We start from the raw sequence: 21,685 nt of genomic DNA, 5'->3' as shown, positions 1-21,685 counted from the left end.
CACTCCTAAATGACCTATCTTGCAGAACCTGCTCCGGGCCGAAACTCAAATAATGTCCTGTAAACCTCCCATTCATACAGATTTCCAGTTATTCTCAAAAAATTTTTCACCAAATGCTAACTCAGCTTTCTTCTGGGACTCAACAAAGAACAGAAAAAGTTTCTGATTTCCGATCGAACATCTACATTTTTAGTGCGGACCTTCCTACAAAGGATTGGATCCTTTTTGAACCTATTTGGAACTGGAATGGTAGCTGCAGTTCATGAAAATCCAGATGGGAAATGACTCTTGATACGTCATGTAATTGTCAAGTGGGTAGCACATTGTCAATAATTGTACCTTGTGCTCCTTTCCAGGAACGGGAAGTTCAGCTAGTCTTCCCTCTTCACAGCCTGGAGGGCCCTCAGGTCGAATGGCTTCGTGGTATGCGTTTTACTCTGTGACGAAAGATTAATAAATACATTCCTTTTAAGCTTTGTTTATTTACTAATATTTATCTTCTAATAATATTGTAATTCAAAGACAAACTTAACTTTAAGGGAAGTTTTTATTTTTCGTTTTCATTTTATTCATTAGACGGGAGAAATATGAAAATTACAGGTTTTAGTCAGGGTAAACGGTCTTAAGAACTGTGGGAACACTGATTAAACTGTCAATCTATATAGTTGCTCTGTGGACTGTCATTCATTAGATTTTGTTTGAATTTCGTTTTAGGTTAAGTTTTGCCAAAATTGTTTTTAACTTCAAACTTACACATAACAAGTTTAGTAAACAACAATTTTATTTTATTTTTTAATTTATTATTTAATCGAATACTCACATACTTGTTTACCAGAAGTCGGTACACTGTAGCTATAATATGGTGTCGCCTCCCGTCGTTACAGGCATTTCTCCCAAAGAAGGTCCTCCAGGAACTAGAGTTACAATTCGAGGAGAAAATCTTGGGAAAAAGCCACAAGATTTAATCAGTGAGTTTTTATTTTTATTTTGGAGGATTTATACTTTTACTATTTCATTTTACTAGTCCTACCATTTCATGTATTAATTGCCTGACCGTTTGCAGACAGATGTCAAAAATTAAAACTCATTATTTAAATGTTATCTCCACAATTAATTATAATATCCTAATTCTTGGGATGTGTAAACCGAATCAAGCATTTGGGTCAGTGTCAAATTACTACAAGCAATAGAAAGACAGCGATAATCTTCTATGGAACCACTGCAGGAGTGATCTCGATCCAAAATCTACCCTCAAGGGAAGTGTGCTCAAATTTATCAATTACAATGATTGACTGGAAAGGATAACAGGATTCCGGACATTTCCTATGATTGGAGGCTATGTTACAAGAATAGAACATTACATTTCAAGGAGTGGAATTAATCTGCCTCTCCCTACCTCTTACATTTTGAGGAATAGAACTAATCCTTTTCTGTTGTAAAAAGACAACATTGGGAAGCAAATCTAAATCGATATGCATTCACACTTGTCAGTGTAAAAACATTTGTCAACAGCACAAGTATTACGTCAAAAAATTTGAGCACAGGTATCTTAATTTCCTAAACGGTTCTTGTTTTTTGCCTTCTAAGAGGAAGCGGTGTCAGTGAGAAGGATGCCATTCTATCTCTATTTACTATTAGGCTATATAAGTATGTAAATACGTACGTATAATAAATATAAAATGTTAACAAGCGCTAATGTAATCTGAGCTTAGATTTAGGTACTATCTCGAGGGATGATTTTATTTTTTCACCAGAAGTCTGAGATGGGTGCCACCAAGGCACGCACTGATGGCAGGGGCATTTCTGACCGTTACTTTCCAGTTGATACGAAGTTGTCGATAGGGGATGTGATTTGAAGTCAATTCATGAATATCCAATCCTTGATCCTATAAGTATCTAAAGTTACTGAATACAAAAGGTTGAAATTAATTATGTTTTAGATATTTCAAATAACAGCAAAGTTCTGCTGGTTTTAAATCTTAAACATTAAAATATTAAATATAGACAAACTATTTATGCTATCTATATTTATAAAATGTTACAGACAAAACAATGTAACATTTATGTACTTTTTACTATTTTCAAGAATAAACGTGTCTGACTCTGTGACACAAAGAACACATGTACATCGTAATTGTACTTGCTGCCATTAGGGAAATTTTATACCAAACACATGATTTTACTTTGAATTAATTTGGAGCAACAATATCGAACTGAATTTACGTTTTACTAATCAGAAATGATATTTCTGCAGGTACTGGTACCGTCAAAACTTTATGCATTAATTAAAAAGTCTTAGTTTGATTCCAACTAAAATAGCAGGCCTACATGATTTTGATTATATTCATAATACCAAATTTAGAATGTTCAAAAAAAGTGTTCTTAAGATTTTTTGCATTGTCGTGATGGTTCTGACTTTTCTTTCAGTGAAACACTATTTGATTTCCACCTTAATTCTAGTTAAATGTTCAACGTTTAAAAATATATTTTGAGACAATAATTACATGTTCATCACCATTTTTCTTGCTGATGCCACTAGCCTACTCAGTACGTAAATGAAATACAGTTGGCAATGATTAATTATGAATACTTAAATTTATTATTAAATATATTAATTATGATATTTCTAATCTATAATCACTATTTGATTATGGTGTTGGCCGCTTATTATACTGCAGCCTTATCCTTGGCCATCAGTGTGGGCTTCATTGGTGCCATCCTGCACTTCTGGTGGAAAGAGAAAAATCATTCCTTGAGATAGTACCCAAATTCAAGCTCAGATCATGTGAACACTCATAAAGGTTATCTTTAACTTTAGTACTATTTGTAACAAATTTATGATAACCTAATCTAAACCTACAGTCTGTTATTTCTAACAAGGTAGTGTTTTTAGGTCCCTGTTAAGAACAACTGTTCCAGAAATAATGGCCTCTGAATAAACCAACGTAAAAAATCAGAAATATTAAAAAATTAATTATAGTCTGGATGTTTACATATATACTAAAACCTATTTCATCATGAAGCAATCTTAACAAAATCATTGTTTTATCATTTTAATTAGTAAATTACAACTAATTTGCACATGTAAAATTGCTTATAATGCTCTAGAGGTACAGCAAAGTATCCCCAGCCAATAAACTGGTTGTTTGTGCATCAATATGTAGGTTTAAGATATACAGCAAAGTTTTCAGTGTTGCCATTTACAGTACTAGCACAAATAAATAAAAGTAAGTTCATTAAGTACAGTATATTTTAAAAGATTGACAATAGACAATAGACAATAGACAATAATCTTTATTTACGTATTCATTGAGAATAGTACATGCGTCAAAAATTTTTTTATTTTACAGTCAGTTTGTTAAAAGAAGAGCTGGTTGTCAAAAAATTCTTTTTCAGTGTAGAAAGGTCGGTCTTGTAGCCATGTTGTGAGCTGGATCTTGAGGCGTTGTGCTGGTTCTTTTTTGAGATCTTCGGGCAGATGGTTGTAGAGAAGTGCTCCTTTGTAGGATGGTTTTTTCTCGTACAGACTTAGGTGATGTGGTGGCAGAGTAAAACTTGCAGCATTTCGTGTGTTGTGATGATGTATGTCTCTATGTCTGGTTTGGCTTGTTGAAATGGCATGGAGAATAGCATCACGGATGTAGAGTGCAGTTACTGTAAGAATCTTCAGCTCTTTGAAGGCATTTCTGCAGCTTTCTCGGTATCTAAGGCCTGCAAGACATCTTACAGCTCTTTTTTGTTGGATCAGTACTCTTTCGAGGTTGTTGTTGGAAGTTCCTCCCCATACCACCATGCCATATCTGAGGTGTGACTCGAATAAGGCATGGTAGGCTGTTCTTGCAGTTTCCTGGTCGCTTATTTGCATTATTCGCCTTATGACATAAATGCCGCAACTAAGTTTCTTGCAGAGATGGTCGATGTGCTGCTTCCATGTAAGATGTGAATCCATAATGACTCCAAGGTACTTTGTATTCTGTTGTGCTTCTAGCCCAGGAAGTGTTATGTTTGTGTTTTTATTTTTGGTAGTGAAATTGATTTGGACAGTTTTTTTTTTTCGTTGAGCGCAAGTTCGTTGTGGGTGCAGTACTGTTTAGTCTTATTGAAAGTAGTGTTGGCGTTTCTGTTTAGAGTTTCTACCGATTTATTTTTTAGTGTGAGGACCGTGTCGTCTGCGTACATTGTGATTTGGCAGTGTTCCTGGAGATAGTCTGGGAGATCATTTGTGAGGAGGAGGAACAGAACCGGTCCCAGAACTGATCCCTGTGGCACTCCTCTTTGCACGGCAGTCATTTCAGAATGTATTTTATGAAGAGTGTTGTTCTCTACATGCTGAATTTCAACTAGTTGTTGTCTGTCAGTCAGATAGCTCTGGAACCATTTTCCCGCCATCCCCTCAATGCCCAGGGCTTCTAGTTTTTTGAGGAGTTGTTTGTGATTGAGGCAGTCGAACGCCTTACTGAAGTCCAGGAACAAGCCAGTTACTGCACAGCCATCTTCTAGTTGGTCAATTATGTACTCAGTGAGTTGTACTAAGGCCGTAGTAGTAGACCTGCCTTTGAGAAAACCGTGTTGCTGGTTTGTTAGAAGTGAATTTTGTTCTAGATGAGAAAGAAGTCTGTTGAGAACAATTTTTTCAAAAATTTTTGAGAATGTGGGGATGAGTGATATTGGTCTGTAACTTTTTGTGTCGGTGGTTGGCCCATTTTTATATTTTGGATAGACTTTGGAAATTTTTAGTTGTGCTGGGAAGGCACCTTGTAAAAGAGACTTGTTTATAACAGCTGTTAGTGGAATAGTGAGTTCTTCTTTGCAGGTTTTTACAAGTTTGGCTGATATTTCGTCAATTCCTGATGAAGTTTTAGGTTTTAGAGAGTCTATGGCTGTTTGTATATCTGTCTGGGTTGCAGGCTGGAGTTGAAGTTTGAAGTTAGTGATTGGGGGAATTGAAATGAACATATCCTGCAAAAGGACAGTGAACTAGATTTGACATAGCTTTAACTGAAGTTTAATATCTTTGCTATTCAAATAGATTCTAATCAGTGAAGTTTTCATTCAAAATTGAAGCAATTGACATTCATGTGCCTTGCAGTAATTAGATTGAATTAAAACAATATGAAATAATGTCTGTGCTGACTAATAAATCAAAACATATAACTATATGATACAACTCTTACAAACACTGATTAAAAAGTTAATTAGAATATCACATTAAAAACACAGATTTTTAATGTTTTAGCTGATTCAAAGATCAATCTGGAAAAGGAAACAATTCACCCAAGAAGAGAATCTCAAGAAACAAATCGGATGAGACGCTCTTAATTACCATTATTATTGATACTTTATGCAATCAGAAGGAGAGAATTAGTCAAGTGCAATAACAATGACAGCTTTTCAGAAACTTTGAGTTATATAAAAGAGTGTAAGACCAGGTAAAATAGATTGTAATAATGTGTGTAGTATTGAGGTAGTCTTGTGTTTTAGGTCTCACCATTTGTGGATGTGACTGTTTGCTCTCTGCAGAATGGAAATCACCAAACAAGATAATAGCAAGGTCCGGACCAGGGAAGGGCAGAGGAGATATAATAGTAGTGACAGTCTCCGGAGGTAAAGGCACATCTACGGTGCAGTTCCGGGGTTACCATGAAACAATCGGTCCTCTGAAAGAGAGTGCAGTGTGGGTGGAGGAAGCACCATTACAGACATTGGCATGGGGACGCAGGTCGTTGTCTCCCACCAGCTACCAGATGGAGGACCCTCTGGGACTGTCTGTTGAGGGAAATGAGTGAGTTTGTCTACTTTATTTTATGTTATGGGCTTCTTTAACTTTCCTTATATTTTTTAAATAAAATAATTATGTGAATATCTGTATTCACTTAACTAGACGATATTAGCCAATCTCAATAATATCATTGACTTATTACAGTGTTTCCAATAATTATTTGAATTAAAATAAGAATCCGTCTATAGTCTCCTGCAAGATAAGCTATTAATTTGTTTGTGGGTCATTTGCACTGATATTGTTGATAAACAAACATCTTATATTGTTATATAGTATTTATATTGTTGGATGTTGTTGTATTTATTGAATATGAATAGAAATCAAGCCACTTTGCACATATTTTTCTTTTAGGAAAAAAGAGAGAAAATTGACTCATGACATATCTAGTAGAGTCTCATTAATTTAAACACCACTATCCAAAAATCTGGTTTATAAGAACACAATGAGAAAATAAATAAGAATTATTATATAGAGCCCATCAAAACTATGTTAAATTAATTAATTTGGTTAACTTCATTTACATAAGGAATGAAAAAAAAACATTCTTTTATAACAATATCTATTTTAATTGTTGGAAATAATGGATAATAATTCAGAGCATGCTAATAAACCAAATGATTACTTTTAAGGAACTCATAATAAAGTTGATACACAAATCATAAACATAATTGGAAGATCAGCACAATATATTTGGTTCATATTTAAAGTTAATAACTTATAGAGTAGATTTATTTTTTTATTAATGCAATATATAGGTCGTGGAGATTCTGGTAAAAAAAAAGAAAACATACTGAACAAAGTTTTATGTACAAGGAAATAGCTGTGAACAGTGACGTTTATAAATAAATATTCTTCCTGTGAGTGTATTGATCTTTAGAAAAATAATTTATTGTAAATGTTCCTAATATTAGCAATACAAGAATATATATATATATACAGTAGAGTCCCGCCGATCCGAACCCCGCCAATCCGAAAATCCGCCTAATCCGAACACGGCTAGGAGAAAATATAAAATTGCTAAAAAGGCAGGAAAATAAATTAAAACCAGTCATTATAGTAAAAACGTTAAGCTTATTTCTAAAAGCATTTACTTACTGACATATAGAAACTGAAATTACATTTGAAACGTTAGATGATACATACATTGTACGGAATTTATACTGTTAATAAATGAAACATAGTACTGTACTGTACTGTATTTATAATGTACAAACCCCTACGCAAAGCTTAGCAAATAATTTGTACTTTAACTTGGACACAATAAGGGATAAAAACGTTAAAACAAAACACTGCAAAACCCAACACTTTCTTAAGACCTAAATTCAGTGATCTTCTTTTGACGCAACACACTAAAAACGACTGGACGATGCAATGTTTCGCCAACGCCGAATGAACATTACGTCATTGGGAGAGTAGCAGCGGCATGTTGCTCGACGTAGCGTTTTTAGAGCGAGGTCAAAGGCACTTGCAGCTGCGCTGTGTGGAACAATATCGGTAGTTTGGGCGTCTCCCTCATCCTCACTGCTACATGAATCATCAGCTGGGACTCCTTGCACCTGTGCCACGATGTCTTCGTCTGTGTACTCCTCGAAGCCTTTGTCATCTACAGCCGTCATTCACTCATCACACACACTCCTTCTCTACATTTTCGCATCCCGGTATTTTTTTTACAAGAGGAAGAAGTTCGCATTTCATTTACCGGTGGAACAACCTCTTCAAACAAACTGCAGATCAGGCCAAAGATTTTTTCCAAGATTTCTGCAGAGCTCCTACGCTTGTGTTCTCCCAAGCCTCTGCCACCCAGAAAATTACATCTTTGATCGTGATTTTCTTAAGCTTTTGGAGAATTGTGAGGTCTTCATTTTCCTCAAGCAGGCTTCGGAGCAGCTTTTTTTCCGATAATTTTGCTTCAACGCTTGTAGAACTCCTTGGTCCCATTGGTTGTATGATCGAAGTAACGTTCGGGTGGTAGAAAAATGGCTTTTATATCACCAATAACCAGCTCTAAGTCATCCGGATGGGACGGAGCGTTATCTATGAGTAACAACGCTCTATCAGGCAGTCCATTTTCTTCATTGTAGGCTCTCACGTTGGGCACAAATTGTTTCTCAAACCATTCTTGAAACAAAGCACGATCCATCCAAGTTTCTTTTGGTTTTTATAGTAAAACCGGCCAGAGCGTTCATATTCATGTTTTTAAAACATCGAGGTTTTTTGGATTTACCGATAACCATCAAAGGTATCTTATTGGTGGCGGAAGCGTTGCTGCATGCTAATACGGTTTTAGTCGTTGCTTATCCATTTTAAATCCTGGAGCGGACTTTTCTTCTCTTGAAGCTAGGCTCTTTGTTGGCAACGCTTTGAAATTTTAGCCCCCGTTTCATCAGCGTTGTACACTTGCTGGGGTGAGTAGGAGGATGTAATTTCTTTGAACTCCTGAAGATACTCTTGCGGCTGCGTTGCTGTCTGCAGACATCTTTTCGCCCAGTTACAGTCAGTTGCCTGATACCGTGCCTTTTTTTCCACCGATCTAAAAAAAACCGCAACTAGCCGAAAATAGCGGATCGCCCTCCCATAAGGATGTTTAGTAGAAGCGCCTTTTCTTTAATAAGAGGGCCGGTAATGGGAATGCCTTTTTGTCTCTCTTGAGAAAACCACAAGTAAAGTGCTTCATCGAGTTTGTCATACGATGACACAGTAGTAGTTTGACGTTTTTCTAGAGTGTTTTCACTTGTAACAGAGCAAAATTGTTCGATTTTTGCCCGCTTCTTTTTCCAGTCACTGATCGTCGCTTTAAATACCGACACCAAATTCAATTGAAAGTTGAGTAGGCACTTTCACCATTGTCTAGTCTTTTGAGAACTTCGAGTTTTTCTTTTAAACGTACACGAGTTGTGTTTACGTTTACTAGCCATAATGATATCGGATATACGCACAGAGCAGAGCAAAGAACAAACAAAACTGCAAACCACAAACTACAGAATACACAGTAAGAGCACGTGCTGCGCGTATGGAAGATTGCACTAAACTGTCGTCTCGCCACTCGTCACCGGAGTGGGTGGTGGAGGGGATAGGGGTGAGGTAGTGGCAGTCCAATAGTTTTGCGCGCCACACTGTTTCAAGGTCACGACCAACTCGCCCCGCCACCACAGACAGGTGGCTTCTACTAGATTCATTACGCACAAACAATGGCACTCAGTTTCGTCCACGGCGATGTTACCGTACAAAGACAGGAAGCTGTAATATTATTATTACGTTTAATACGTACTTACTATTGTTTATTGCATTTGATTATTGTATGCATTTAATTGTTTTAAAACCACGTAAAAATTTGCACTTGAAAGTTGATAAATGGTACTATTTAACAAAAATCCGCCTAGTCCGAATTTCCCGTCAATCCGAACAAGGTTCACGGTCCCAATTAGTTCGGATTCGGATTGGCGGGACTCTACTGTATATTCATACACATACATATATTAAATTTGTAATTATTTGTAGGCAATAGCCTAATTTAATTTAAATAAACATTGAATCACAAAAAGTACTTGCTCCGCCGGGACTCGAACCTGGATCTCTCACTTGCTGGGTGAATGTGCTACCATTACACCACAGAGCCCTTAATTTTTACAATTCAATTATATTGTATTTGGCCGTATCTGTCACATATGTGTTTAAATAACCAAACTAACATATGATCGCCAAACCAAATACCTGTCAAATGACTTTTGTTTACATTTATTAAATTTGTATAATGGTAATAGCCTAATTTAATTTCAATAAACATTGAATCACAAAAAGTGTGATGGTGGTGTAATGGTAGCACATTCACCTGGCAAGTGAGAGATCCGGGTTCGAGTCCCGGCAGAGCAAGTACTTTTTGCAATTCAATGTTTATTGAAATTAAATTAGGCTATTGCCACTATAAAAATCTAATAAATATAAACAAAAGTCATTTCACAGGTATTTGGTCTTCCGATCATGTGTTAGCCACTTTCTACTGACAATGGTTTATGTGAGCAAGATGCTCCTTGATTGGCAAAGGTTAAAATCGGTAGATAGGTTTTATATAGAAAACTGTGCACAGTTGTCATAAGGCTACTGCTTCTTTTCAAACTGTACATGTGTTTGCGCTTGAAACAATCTCAACCTTTAACACCCCTGTTATAATTACTCTTTTATTATTGTAAATGCATTCAGATTTGTTTTCTGTTATTAATATTCTTATAGAATCTCTATTTAAATTGAACTACAAAAGAATGATAAAAAGCCTTGTTTATAAAAATATTAAATTATGTATGTTTTCTGAAACATTCATACTATTTATTAACAAATATATCTACTCCTGAAAGGGTTATAGGGAATCATCAACTAATTTAACATAATATATATATGCATGTCATTAAAATAACAAAATAATATAAATATAAATCTATTATGAATAAATTTAAGTAAAAATCAATGTATATGACTTTTTCTGGTGTTATAACTAATTACATTTGTATATTTAAGTAGTTAAGGTTTAATTTGGCTTTAAAATGTGAAGTAATTTCAGTTTTAAATATAAGAATGTAGACTAGTTAATTATCTCTTCTGATCTTTAAAAACAAGTTTTAAATGTATTGTAATTTGTGAACTTATCATTAGTTCGACCTCTCTCACACAATTGTTTATGTTACAGGAAGAAATTCCCAGAAGATGACTTACATGAGTTATTTCCTGAAGGTTCAGGTGATTTGGCATCTGATCAGTTTGAGCCTGGGTGGTTCTTGCTGGAGCATCACCATGGAACATCTTTCGATGACCTCCGTGTTGGACTGGGCTATCTTAGACGTAAAGTAGAGGGGCAGAAAGAAGGCCAACTTTCATTTTTGAAGGTTATATTAATTTTTGATTTAGTGTACAACAAATATAACTTAATACAAATCTTGTAATTAATATTGTTTAGGCAATGCTTGCTTATAATAAAAAATTTAATTTTCCATGCTCTATTTATATGTTGCTTGTTGAGCACCTACTTAAAACATGTTTTTAATAAAAAATATTTTATTCTTTTACTAGGTATTCTGTGCAGCTCATGTGTTAACAATATAATAAGTATAATATGGAGTGGAAAATGTATTCAGTGGAATCACTCATAACAAAATCCATGCAGCGACAAATAGAAAATTATGTGTCGGTAAAGCCATCCTAGAGGACAGATGAGATGTTCCTAAGAATCTTTTCAATTATTGTTTGTAGTAATTTTTTCTTTAATTATTACACTTTAACTGATTTTTTAAGATCCAGGACTATGGAGCCTGTGGAGATGATAACTCAACAGCTGACTTTAAACTCATGCAAAGGAATTCATATTTTTCAGTGTAAGATAATTTAATTCAAAATAGAATATAATTATTTAGTAATTGAGCTTTAAACACTAATTTCAACAGTGTAAAAGTAACAATAATAACTGTATGATCTACCTACAACATTTGTATGAGAGCAGAGGCAAGAGTAGTTAGGCCAAGATTCATGCTGTGTGAGCATAGAGTCCAAATGTACTTTTAATTGAACTAGAACAGAAAAATCTTAGATAAAAAAAGAAACCATCAGTTCTGGATAAAATTCATAGTTCTGTTTCTTTACTTCTGTAAAGATCGCCCAATCACCTGTTATATTAAAATGTTCTTCTCTTTGATTATTTCTTTATTTTATTATCCAAGCTTGAGATAGAAGATCTCAGTAACTTTTGAGTAACTCAAGAGTCTTTACTTTTTTCTTGTTATAGATAAATATATAGCGAATCTCAAGATTTAGACATGCTTCGAAAATATCCAGACAATATATAAAAGATTGAAACTGGACTTTTCGATCGGAGTGTATATAACAGTTGTCCTATAGAAATCTATTTCTCAACTTACCATGTCGTCACCAAAGCGCTGCGTTGAATGGCAGGTCTTCATTTACTGGAAACAGGTGGTAGTCGCTGCATGCAACATCTATAAGGTGGATGTGGAAACACATCCCACTTAAAAGCATCCAGGACTTCTCGAGACCGATTTGCTATGTGTGTTGGTACCTATCTTGCACCAAATTTATGGCAACCTAACTTCTGCATAACAATTTCGTGTTACAAACTCCTTGAAATTTAAGGAAAACTAAGTGAGAGTTCTGTTATTGTGAATTGGCGTGCTATTGTAAAGGTCTTCTTCAATCTTCTTATCGTCTTTAGAGACAATTTCATCTGTGGCAATACTTGGTCGTCCATTCAGTTTGTCATCATGCACATTAGTTCGGCCAGTTTTAAACATAATGACTAAAGAACTCCACCTTCAGTTATCACATCGTTCTCATAAACTTCGCAGAGTTGGCAATAAATCTCAATTGGTTTTTGTTCTTAGCCAACAAAACCGTATTACCGATCGCACTTCACAATATGCAGGATTTTCAATTGTGTCACACATTTAAAACTGCTATTATAAAACTTAAGGAGTGACAGTAACCTCTTACTAGCATTGGTGGATAGCCACTGAACGGAGAAACGCCCTTACATCAAAATGGCCCCGATAATCCTGCTCCTAGCGGCTACAGAGCGAAACATAATCTATTTTCTGGATAGCCCCTGGACTTAATAGAATTTGTTTGTTCACAAACAGCTACATGAAAATATGTTTTATTACTGGAGATAAACATCATCTTCTGAGGCATTCTTCAGAAAGTTCTCAAATGGCCTTTGACCCCTTAAAACATTAAATTGGTTTTAGTTGTTGAAAAATTGTAATTTTATGTGGATAAAACTCCATATGAACTTACTGGATGCAGCTTATTTTCTTGCAGAATGTTATGGGGATTGCATAAGAGACTGTCCCCATACTTTGTGTTTGGAAATGTAACAATTCATTGTTAGTAACATGTTCAGTATTTTGTGACGATAAACTTTAAACGTACAGTTTTAACACCGAAATTACAGAACTGTTGCTTGTTTTAAAACATTTAAACTCTAAACACGAACTCCTAATCAAGCCATAATGGTAATTTAAAATAACAGAATATTTGTGAGCAGAAACGAAATCCCTGCTCTTTTCTTGCCTCCTATACATTGCCAATCAAAATTTGGTAGGTTTCATTGTGATACATTGTGTGTGGTATATAATCTTTGATAGTGTAAAATTATAATATTTTTTTAGATATAATCAGTAATTAATTTCTCTAAAAATTTAAATAGGGAACTTAAAACTTTTAAACAACATTTAAATCAAAGGTACTTACAATCAAATTATCAAGATTAAATTCTGTATATTAAGATGTAGTATATATTTCCAGGCAAACGTTGGGTCTGTGATGGAACAACTCGATACTTTGTTTATTTTGAAAGAAAAATTCGAGACTGATGTGATGGAAAGAGGAATAGACCCCACAATCAAAATGGAAAAGGCTATAAGAGGTAATAACATTAATATTACATCCATTAAAGTGTAATGAAATCATTATTCGTCAATAATAAGTTTATTATGCTACAAAATACTTCTTTTGAAATAAGGTAATTTGTTTATAACCAAGCAAAAGATATCAAATACACATATTAAGTTTTAAAACCCCTCTTGAGAGAAACTGGTTTTTTTTACTGCATTTTTACTTCTTCGTAATCATTGCAGTTCTTCCTACCATATTTGTATGCTTAGAGCAAAATACAAGTAAAGAGGGTGATTCAAAACTTCCCAGCTAAAAGAGATCTGATTCTAGGTCTGGATGGTATTGTGAGGTATTGACTTTTTGTATAGCAGCAAATTTCCTTTTTTTAGCATTCTTCATCTTTTGTTCTGAATTTCTCATTGGACCTTAACATATGAGGAAATAAGCAGAGTGGTTGAGGTAAATCTTTTGTACTCACACTTGTTCACACCAACTCTATTCACAAAATTGTCTGCATGTAAAGATTATCAGCTCATTAGATTTCACAATTAACGTTTTTACAGTGTATATTGAAATATGTGATCCAGTTTCGTAATTTAAGTTCAGTCATGGCATTATGACCATTAACTTCACAAATTTGATGACTCTTTGCAGCCGACATGTTTTGTCAGCTGGAAACTGTATGATAAGTATTTTAATAACCTGAAATGTGATTAAAAAAGAATGCAAGGATACATTACGTGCTCATAATGGTACAGGAGTGAACTACAGAAGTGAACAGAACAGCAGCTCTTAATTAAAAACCGCTCTCATGTATTTTGGCTAACTTTTTGAATGGAAAAGAATATAGCCTGTTATAAAAAATAAGGTTTTTCATCTTAACAAATTGTTTCATATATTTTTTTTTTACTTTATTTCAAACATTAGTTCATATTGCAGTGAGAAAACTTATACCAAACTGATTTTTTAAAGAATTTCTCATGTATTTGAATGTTTGAAAATATCTTGTTTATATTTTTGAAGAAATTAACGTTAACTTTTACTTATTGTTCAGACTTACTTGAGTAATCACGAAGATTCTTCATATTCCATGTTCCAGTCTTCTAAATTATTGTTCTTTATATTGTTAAAGTGTCAGAAATAGACAGAAGTATTAATAGGACAATTTAAGAAATTGGGAAAATTGGATTTAACTGAAAGTAATTTGAGGAATATAGGTGTTTCTGTATTTTTTCATAGGTCATGACAATATGAACAAAAGACTCAAAATAGCACTACCTATCTATAGAATGCTAATTGAAGTCCCTCTGAGGCCATATTATAACGTGTCCTAGCAGGCATACTTCCAATACATTTTTTGTTGTTTACTGTATTTGGGTTTTAAAGTCCAGATATTTTGAGCAGTCCAATTTTGTTTTTAAGACTCAATGCTCGAAGCCAACAAGTTGTTTGAAGGAGTCCTGAAGAGAAGGGAGCGAGCAGATGCCACAAGAAATGCGCTTGGTGTGCTTCAAAGATTCCGATTCCTCTTCACTCTTCCGGTGACAATAGAACGTAATATCCAGCGAGGGGAGTATGATGCAGTCATTAATGATTATGCTCGAGCTCAGAACCTTTTTGGAAAAACCGAAGTTGTGGTAAGTGGACAGATTATAATCCTAGTCAAATCCTGTGTATAACCCTACTATTTTAAATTGTTAACATTTGTACTCTACTCAGCTTGAGACTATATGAACTAAAACTTATCTAAGTATGTAGATAGGGAAGGAAGTAGCATAAAGATTTAGTATATTAATTTAATACATACTGTGTGAGTCCGAAGATGTACTCATTGAGTACGAAAGGCCTCACAAAAATAAAAACTTTATATTATTGGAGAGTTTGTTTAAATTAATATATAATTTCCAATAAGACAAGAGCTTCAAGAATATAAAGATTTAGTTTTTTTATGTATATTAACAATTGTATATTTTTTCAGATTTAATTTTAACAAATTTTTATTAATAGGTCATACAACTTTGGAGGTCAATATTAACTTATACATAAAAAAAATCAATAAAGCTAAAATACATTTCAAATTAATACGTCATTTTGAAATATCACTGTATCAGTCTTTATATGATAACAATAAAAAAATATAAACTAAACTTACTTTATTCCACAAACATATTAACTAAAATATGTATTTATGATTTATATACTACTTTGTTTTTAAGTTTAATTTCAATTGACAAAGATGCAAGTGTATTTCACATTTCAGGTGTTTAAAAAAGTACTGAGTGAAGTTGAACAGAAGATTAATGACTTGCGGGAACTTCTGAAAGCTAAGTTGCAAGACATGCCAACACCTCTTCATGTGCAGAAGAAAATAATAAGGTAGAAGATTGATAAATGTATTGTTAATAGTTTAACATTTAAACTTATAAACCACCTTTTATATTTTATCAAGTAAAAAATAACCCTTTTTTTAAATTTCCTTAGAAGGATACCATCAGCCATGATAATACATAGATACAGTACACCAAAGTGGGCAGTAATTTGATACACAGTTTTCAGATGAAAACAAGATTCTAATTTATGCTATAACTTACTCACAAACTCGCAGAATTATAATTTCCTCTTTAATGTATCCTGTTTAATATGTGAAAAATTTTTCAAAGTTAGGATCTTAAATGGTTTTCTCCTGAACTTAATGTCTACATCGATAAATCATCCATAAAAGTTTATTATAAGATGGTAAAATGACTAACATTTTAGATCTAAACAACACTTATGAAGACACAAGATAGAAAAATAGTGAAAGAATTTCATAACAAAAATATGGCAGTGGTTAATGAAAATAACTAAATTTTAGATATTAAACTGTTAATGTAACATAGATATACGAGGGCTACCCAGAAAGTAAATTATATTTCACTCTGTAGCAGCTAGTAATGGGACTATCACAGCCATTTTGATATTAGGGCATTTGTCCGTTCAGTGACTATCCAGCTGTGATAATGAGAGGTTACTATCGATGAGAAGATTAAAAAAGACCACTGATTGATAATAACAGAACTCTCACTTAGTTTTCCTCAAATTTCAAGAAGTTTGCTACACAATATTGTTATGCAGAAGTTAGGTTAGGTTGTCACCACAAAAGGTTATGGCAACCGTGTTTTTTTTTTTTTTTTTTTTTTTTTTTGCAGGAAAGTTCTTCTTGTTGATTTTTTTACAATGTGGCACAACCAGAAATTCTTAGAGGTATTGTGAATTCGTGCAAAAGTGAAGGAAAGAAATACAAAAGCGCAGAGAAAAGTTACATTAAAACATTTTTTTGGCACGACAACGCCTGGCCACACAGCAAATCGGACTTTAGAAGTCCGATGTGTACACATCACAACGTTTCCACATCCACCTTACAGTCCACATCATAACGTTTTCACATTCACCTTAGAGTTAGGATTTTTCACGCAATGACTACCACCTGTTTCCAGCAATGAAGACCTGCTGGAAATTAGTCTATAGTAAGTCAAAATGAATAAAATGTTAAGATTACATTGAAAAAGAAAACTGAGGACAAAATTAAAAATATATAGTCTGTTTCACCACGAGTCAGATACAATTTTATCAAGTGAAGAGTCCTTACTACACCAATGTAACTTTTGCAATGTATTCAAATAAACAAATCCCTATGTATCATGATCACAACCAAAATTCGTAATGAATATTTCCAAAAATTGGCGCCTACATTCAACAATTCAATGTATATTTATTTAGGTCCAGTAGGATCAAAAGGGGTGGAATCCCAGAACCAAAATAGTTTTTTTTACTACAACACTAAAATTCTCTTAACTATGTGATTATGAGAGGCCTTGTGTTTGGATAGATTTGAATCTATCAGTTGAAATTGATAAATGGTCTCCAGGATTTTACCAAAGACTAGTATTATTGAGATAGACTAGTAACTGGCAATATTCCTTGCATTCTCTTATTTGTAGATTGAGACAATTTTGGGAAACTTATCAGGAAAAACCCCATCTCTCATTCCAGTGTGGGATGCTATCAATGTCCACTACAACTACATCACACAACAAATGACCCTGTGTATTGTAACACTAGTATGGACTGTGATTGCAGGAACTTGGTACACTTGGACTGTGAGGGGGACCCAGTGTGGGATGCTATCAATGTCCACTACAACTACATCACACAACAAATGACCCTGTGTACTGTAACACTAGTGTGGAATGTGATTGCAGGAACTTGGTACACGTGGACTGTGAAGGGGACCCAGTGTGGGATGCTATCAATGTCCACTACAACTACATCACACAACAAATGACCCTGTGTATTGTAACACTAGTGTGGAATGTGATTGCAGGAACTTGGTACACGTGGACTATGAGGGGGACCCAGTGTGGGATGCTATCAATGTCCACTACAACTACATCACACAACTGACCCTGTGTATTGTAACACTAGTGTGGACTGTGATTGCAGGAACTTGGTACACGTGGACTGTGAGGGGGACCCAGTGTGGGATGCTATCAATGTCCACTACAACTACATCACACAACTGACCCTGTGTATTGTAACACTAGTGTGGAATGTGATTGCAGGAACTTGGTACACGTGGACTGTGAGGGGGACCCAGTGTGGGATGCTATCAATGTCCACTACAACTACATCACACAACAAATGACCCTGTGTATTGTAACACTAGTGTGGAATGTGATTGCAGGAACTTGGTACACGTGGACTGTGAGGGGGATCCAGTGTGGGATGCTATCAATGTCCACTACAACTACATCACACAACAAATGACGCTGTGTATTGTAACACTAGTGTGGAATGTGATTGCAGGAACTTGGTACACGTGGACTGTGAGGGGGACCCAGTGTGGGATGCTATCAATGTCCACTACAACTACATCACACAACTGACCCTGTGTATTGTAACACTAGTGTGGAATGTGATTGCAGGAACTTGGTACACTTGGACTGTGAGGGGGACCCAGTGTGGGATGCTATTAATGTCCACTACAACTACATCACACAACAAATGACCCTGTGTACTGTAACACTAGTGTGGAATGTGATTGCCGGAACTTGGTACACGTGGACTGTGAAGGGGACCCAGTGTGGGATGCTATCAATGTCCACTACAACTACATCACACAACAAATGACCCTGTGTACTGTAACACTAGTGTGGAATGTGATTGCAGGAACTTGGTACACGTGGACTGTGAAGGGGACCCAGTGTGGGATGCTATCAATGTCCACTACAACTACATCACACAACAACTGACCCTGTGTACTGTAACACTAGTGTGGACTGTGATTGCAGGAACTTGGTACACGTGGACTGTGAAGGGGACCCAGTGTGGGATGCTATCAATGTCCACTACAACTACATCACACAACTGACCCTGTGTATTGTAACACTAGTGTGGAATGTGATTGCAGGAACTTGGTACACGTGGACTGTGAGGGGGACCCAGTGTGGGATGCTATCAATGTCCACTACAACTACATCACACAACAAATGACCCTGTGTATTGTAACACTAGTGTGGAATGTGATTGCAGGAACTTGGTACACGTGGACTGTGAGGGGGACCCAGTGTGGGATGCTATCAATGTCCACTACAACTACATCACACAACAAATGACCCTGTGTATTGTAACACTAGTGTGGAATGTGATTGCAGGAACTTGGTACACGTGGACTGTGAGGGGGATCCAGTGTGGGATGCTATCAATGTCCACTACAACTACATCACACAACAAATGACGCTGTGTATTGTAACACTAGTGTGGAATGTGATTGCAGGAACTTGGTACACGTGGACTGTGAGGGGGACCCAGTGTGGGATGCTATCAATGTCCACTACAACTACATCACACAACTGACCCTGTGTATTGTAACACTAGTGTGGAATGTGATTGCAGGAACTTGGTACACTTGGACTGTGAGGGGGGACCCAGTGTGGGATGCTATTAATGTCCACTACAACTACATCACACAACAAATGACCCTGTGTACTGTAACACTAGTGTGGAATGTGATTGCCGGAACTTGGTACACGTGGACTGTGAAGGGGACCCAGTGTGGGATGCTATCAATGTCCACTACAACTACATCACACAACAAATGACCCTGTGTACTGTAACACTAGTGTGGAATGTGATTGCAGGAACTTGGTACACGTGGACTGTGAAGGGGACCCAGTGTGGGATGCTATCAATGTCCACTACAACTACATCACACAACAACTGACCCTGTGTACTGTAACACTAGTGTGGACTGTGATTGCAGGAACTTGGTACACGTGGACTGTGAAGGGGACCCAGTGTGGGATGCTATCAATGTCCACTACAACTACATCACATAACTGACCCTGTGTATTGTAACACTAGTGTGGAATGTGATTGCAGGAACTTGGTACACGTGGACTGTGAGGGGGACCCAGTGTGGGATGCTATCAATGTCCACTACAACTACATCACACAACAAATGACCCTGTGTATTGTAACACTAGTGTGGAATGTGATTGCAGGAACTTGGTACACGTGGACTGTGAGGGGGATCCAGTGTGGGATGCTATCAATGTCCACTACAACTACATCACACAACAAATGACGCTGTGTATTGTAACACTAGTGTGGAATGTGATTGCAGGAACTTGGTACACGTGGACTGTGAGGGGGACCCAGTGTGGGATGCTATTAATGTCCACTACAACTACATCACACAACAAATGACCCTGTGTACTGTAACACTAGTGTGGAATGTGATTGCAGGAACTTGGTACACGTGGACTGTGAGGGGGACCCAGTGTGGGATGCTATCAATGTCCACTACAACTACATCACACAACTGACCCTGTGTATTGTAACACTAGTGTGGACTGTGATTGCAGGAACTTGGTACACGTGGACTGTGAGGGGGACCCAGTGTGGGATGCTATCAATGTCCACTACAACTACATCACACAACTGACCCTGTGTATTGTAACACTAGTGTGGACTGTGATTGCAGGAACTTGGTACACGTGGACTGTGAGGGGGATCCAGTGTGGGATGCTATCAATGACCACTACAACTACATCACACAACAAATGACCCTGTGTATTGTAACACTAGTGTGGAATGTGATTACAGGAACTTGGTACAGGTGGAATGTGAGGGGGATCCAGTGTGGGATGCTATCAATGTCCACTACAACTACATCACACAACTGACCCTGTGTATTGTAACACTAGTGTGGACTGTGATTGCAGGAACTTGGTACACGTGGACTGTGAGGGGGACCCAGTGTGGGATGCTATCAATGTCCACTACAACTACATCACATAACTGACCCTGTGTATTGTAACACTAGTGTGGAATGTGATTGCAGGAACTTGGTACACATGGACTGTGAGGGGGACACAGTGTGGGATGCTATTAATGTCCACTACAACTACATCACACAACAAATGACCCTGTGTACTGTAACACTAGTGTGGAATGTGATTGCAGGAACTTGGTACACGTGGACTGTGAGGGGGACCCAGTGTGGGATGCTATCAATGTCCACTACAACTACATCACACAACTGACCATGTGTATTGTAACACTAGTGTGGACTGTGATTGCAGGAACTTGGTTCACGTGGACGGTGAGGGGGACCCAGTGTGGGATGCTATCAATGTCCACTACAACTACATCACACAACTGACCCTGTGTATTGTAACACTAGTGTGGAATGTGATTGCAGGAACTTGGTACACGTGGACTGTGAGGGGGACCCAGTGTGGGATGCTATCAATGTCCACTACAACTACATCACACAACAAATGACTCTGTGTACTGTAACACTAGTGTGGAATGTGATTGCAGGAACTTGGTACATGTGGACTGTGAGGGAGACCCAGTGTGGGATGCTATCAATGTCCACTACAACTACATCACACAACTGACCCTGTGTATTGTAACACTAGTGTGGAATGTGATTGCAGGAACTTGGTACACGTGGACTGTGAGGGGGACCCAGTGTGGGATGCTATCAATGTCCACTACAACTACATCACACAACTGACCCTGTGTATTGTAACACTAGTGTGGACTGTGATTGCAGGAACTTGGTACACGTGGACTGTGAGGGGGACCCAGTGTGGGATGCTATCAATGTCCACTACAACTACATCACACAAAAAATGACCCTGTGTATTGTAACACTAGTGTGGACTGTGATTGCAGGAACTTGGTACACGTGGACTGTGAGGGGGACCCAGTGTGGGATGCTATCAATGTCCACTACAACTACATCACCCAACAACTGACCCTGTGCAAGGAGAAACATTTGGCTGCGGAGACCAGCTCGGAGGAATCAGGTGATGAACACAGTATAATGTGACAGTAGTACAATTTCTTGTTTAAATTTTTGTAACATAATGGCAAATGAATGTAATACCATTTTCATATTATCAACACCTTTATTGTGATTGTCATGAAAAGTAGGCAAATGTTTGGTAAAAAATAGTTTGA

At 36.6% G+C, this 21,685-nt stretch overlaps 1 protein-coding gene across 1 annotated transcript in view; it reads left to right on the top strand.

The window, feature by feature from the left end:
• The first annotated feature begins 639 nt into the window (after window positions 1–639).
• Window positions 640–21,685, top strand: part of LOC124354993 (exocyst complex component 2) — a 35,596-nt gene continuing 14,550 nt past the window's right edge. The window contains exons 1-7 of the mRNA XM_046805846.1: window positions 640–968; window positions 5,482–5,782; window positions 10,458–10,653; window positions 13,082–13,202; window positions 14,594–14,808; window positions 15,432–15,547; window positions 21,398–21,531. Coding sequence (XP_046661802.1) covers window positions 860–968; window positions 5,482–5,782; window positions 10,458–10,653; window positions 13,082–13,202; window positions 14,594–14,808; window positions 15,432–15,547; window positions 21,398–21,531 — 1,192 coding nt within the window. The 5' untranslated portion in view covers window positions 640–859. The remainder of the gene's footprint in view (window positions 969–5,481; window positions 5,783–10,457; window positions 10,654–13,081; window positions 13,203–14,593; window positions 14,809–15,431; window positions 15,548–21,397; window positions 21,532–21,685) is intronic.

Source organism: Homalodisca vitripennis, chromosome 2, assembly GCF_021130785.1.
Source record: "Homalodisca vitripennis isolate AUS2020 chromosome 2, UT_GWSS_2.1, whole genome shotgun sequence".
Classification (NCBI taxonomy): domain Eukaryota; kingdom Metazoa; phylum Arthropoda; class Insecta; order Hemiptera; family Cicadellidae; genus Homalodisca; species Homalodisca vitripennis.
The sequence above is the reverse complement of the archived record's forward strand: the minus strand, read 5'-3'. Positions and strand labels throughout refer to the sequence as shown.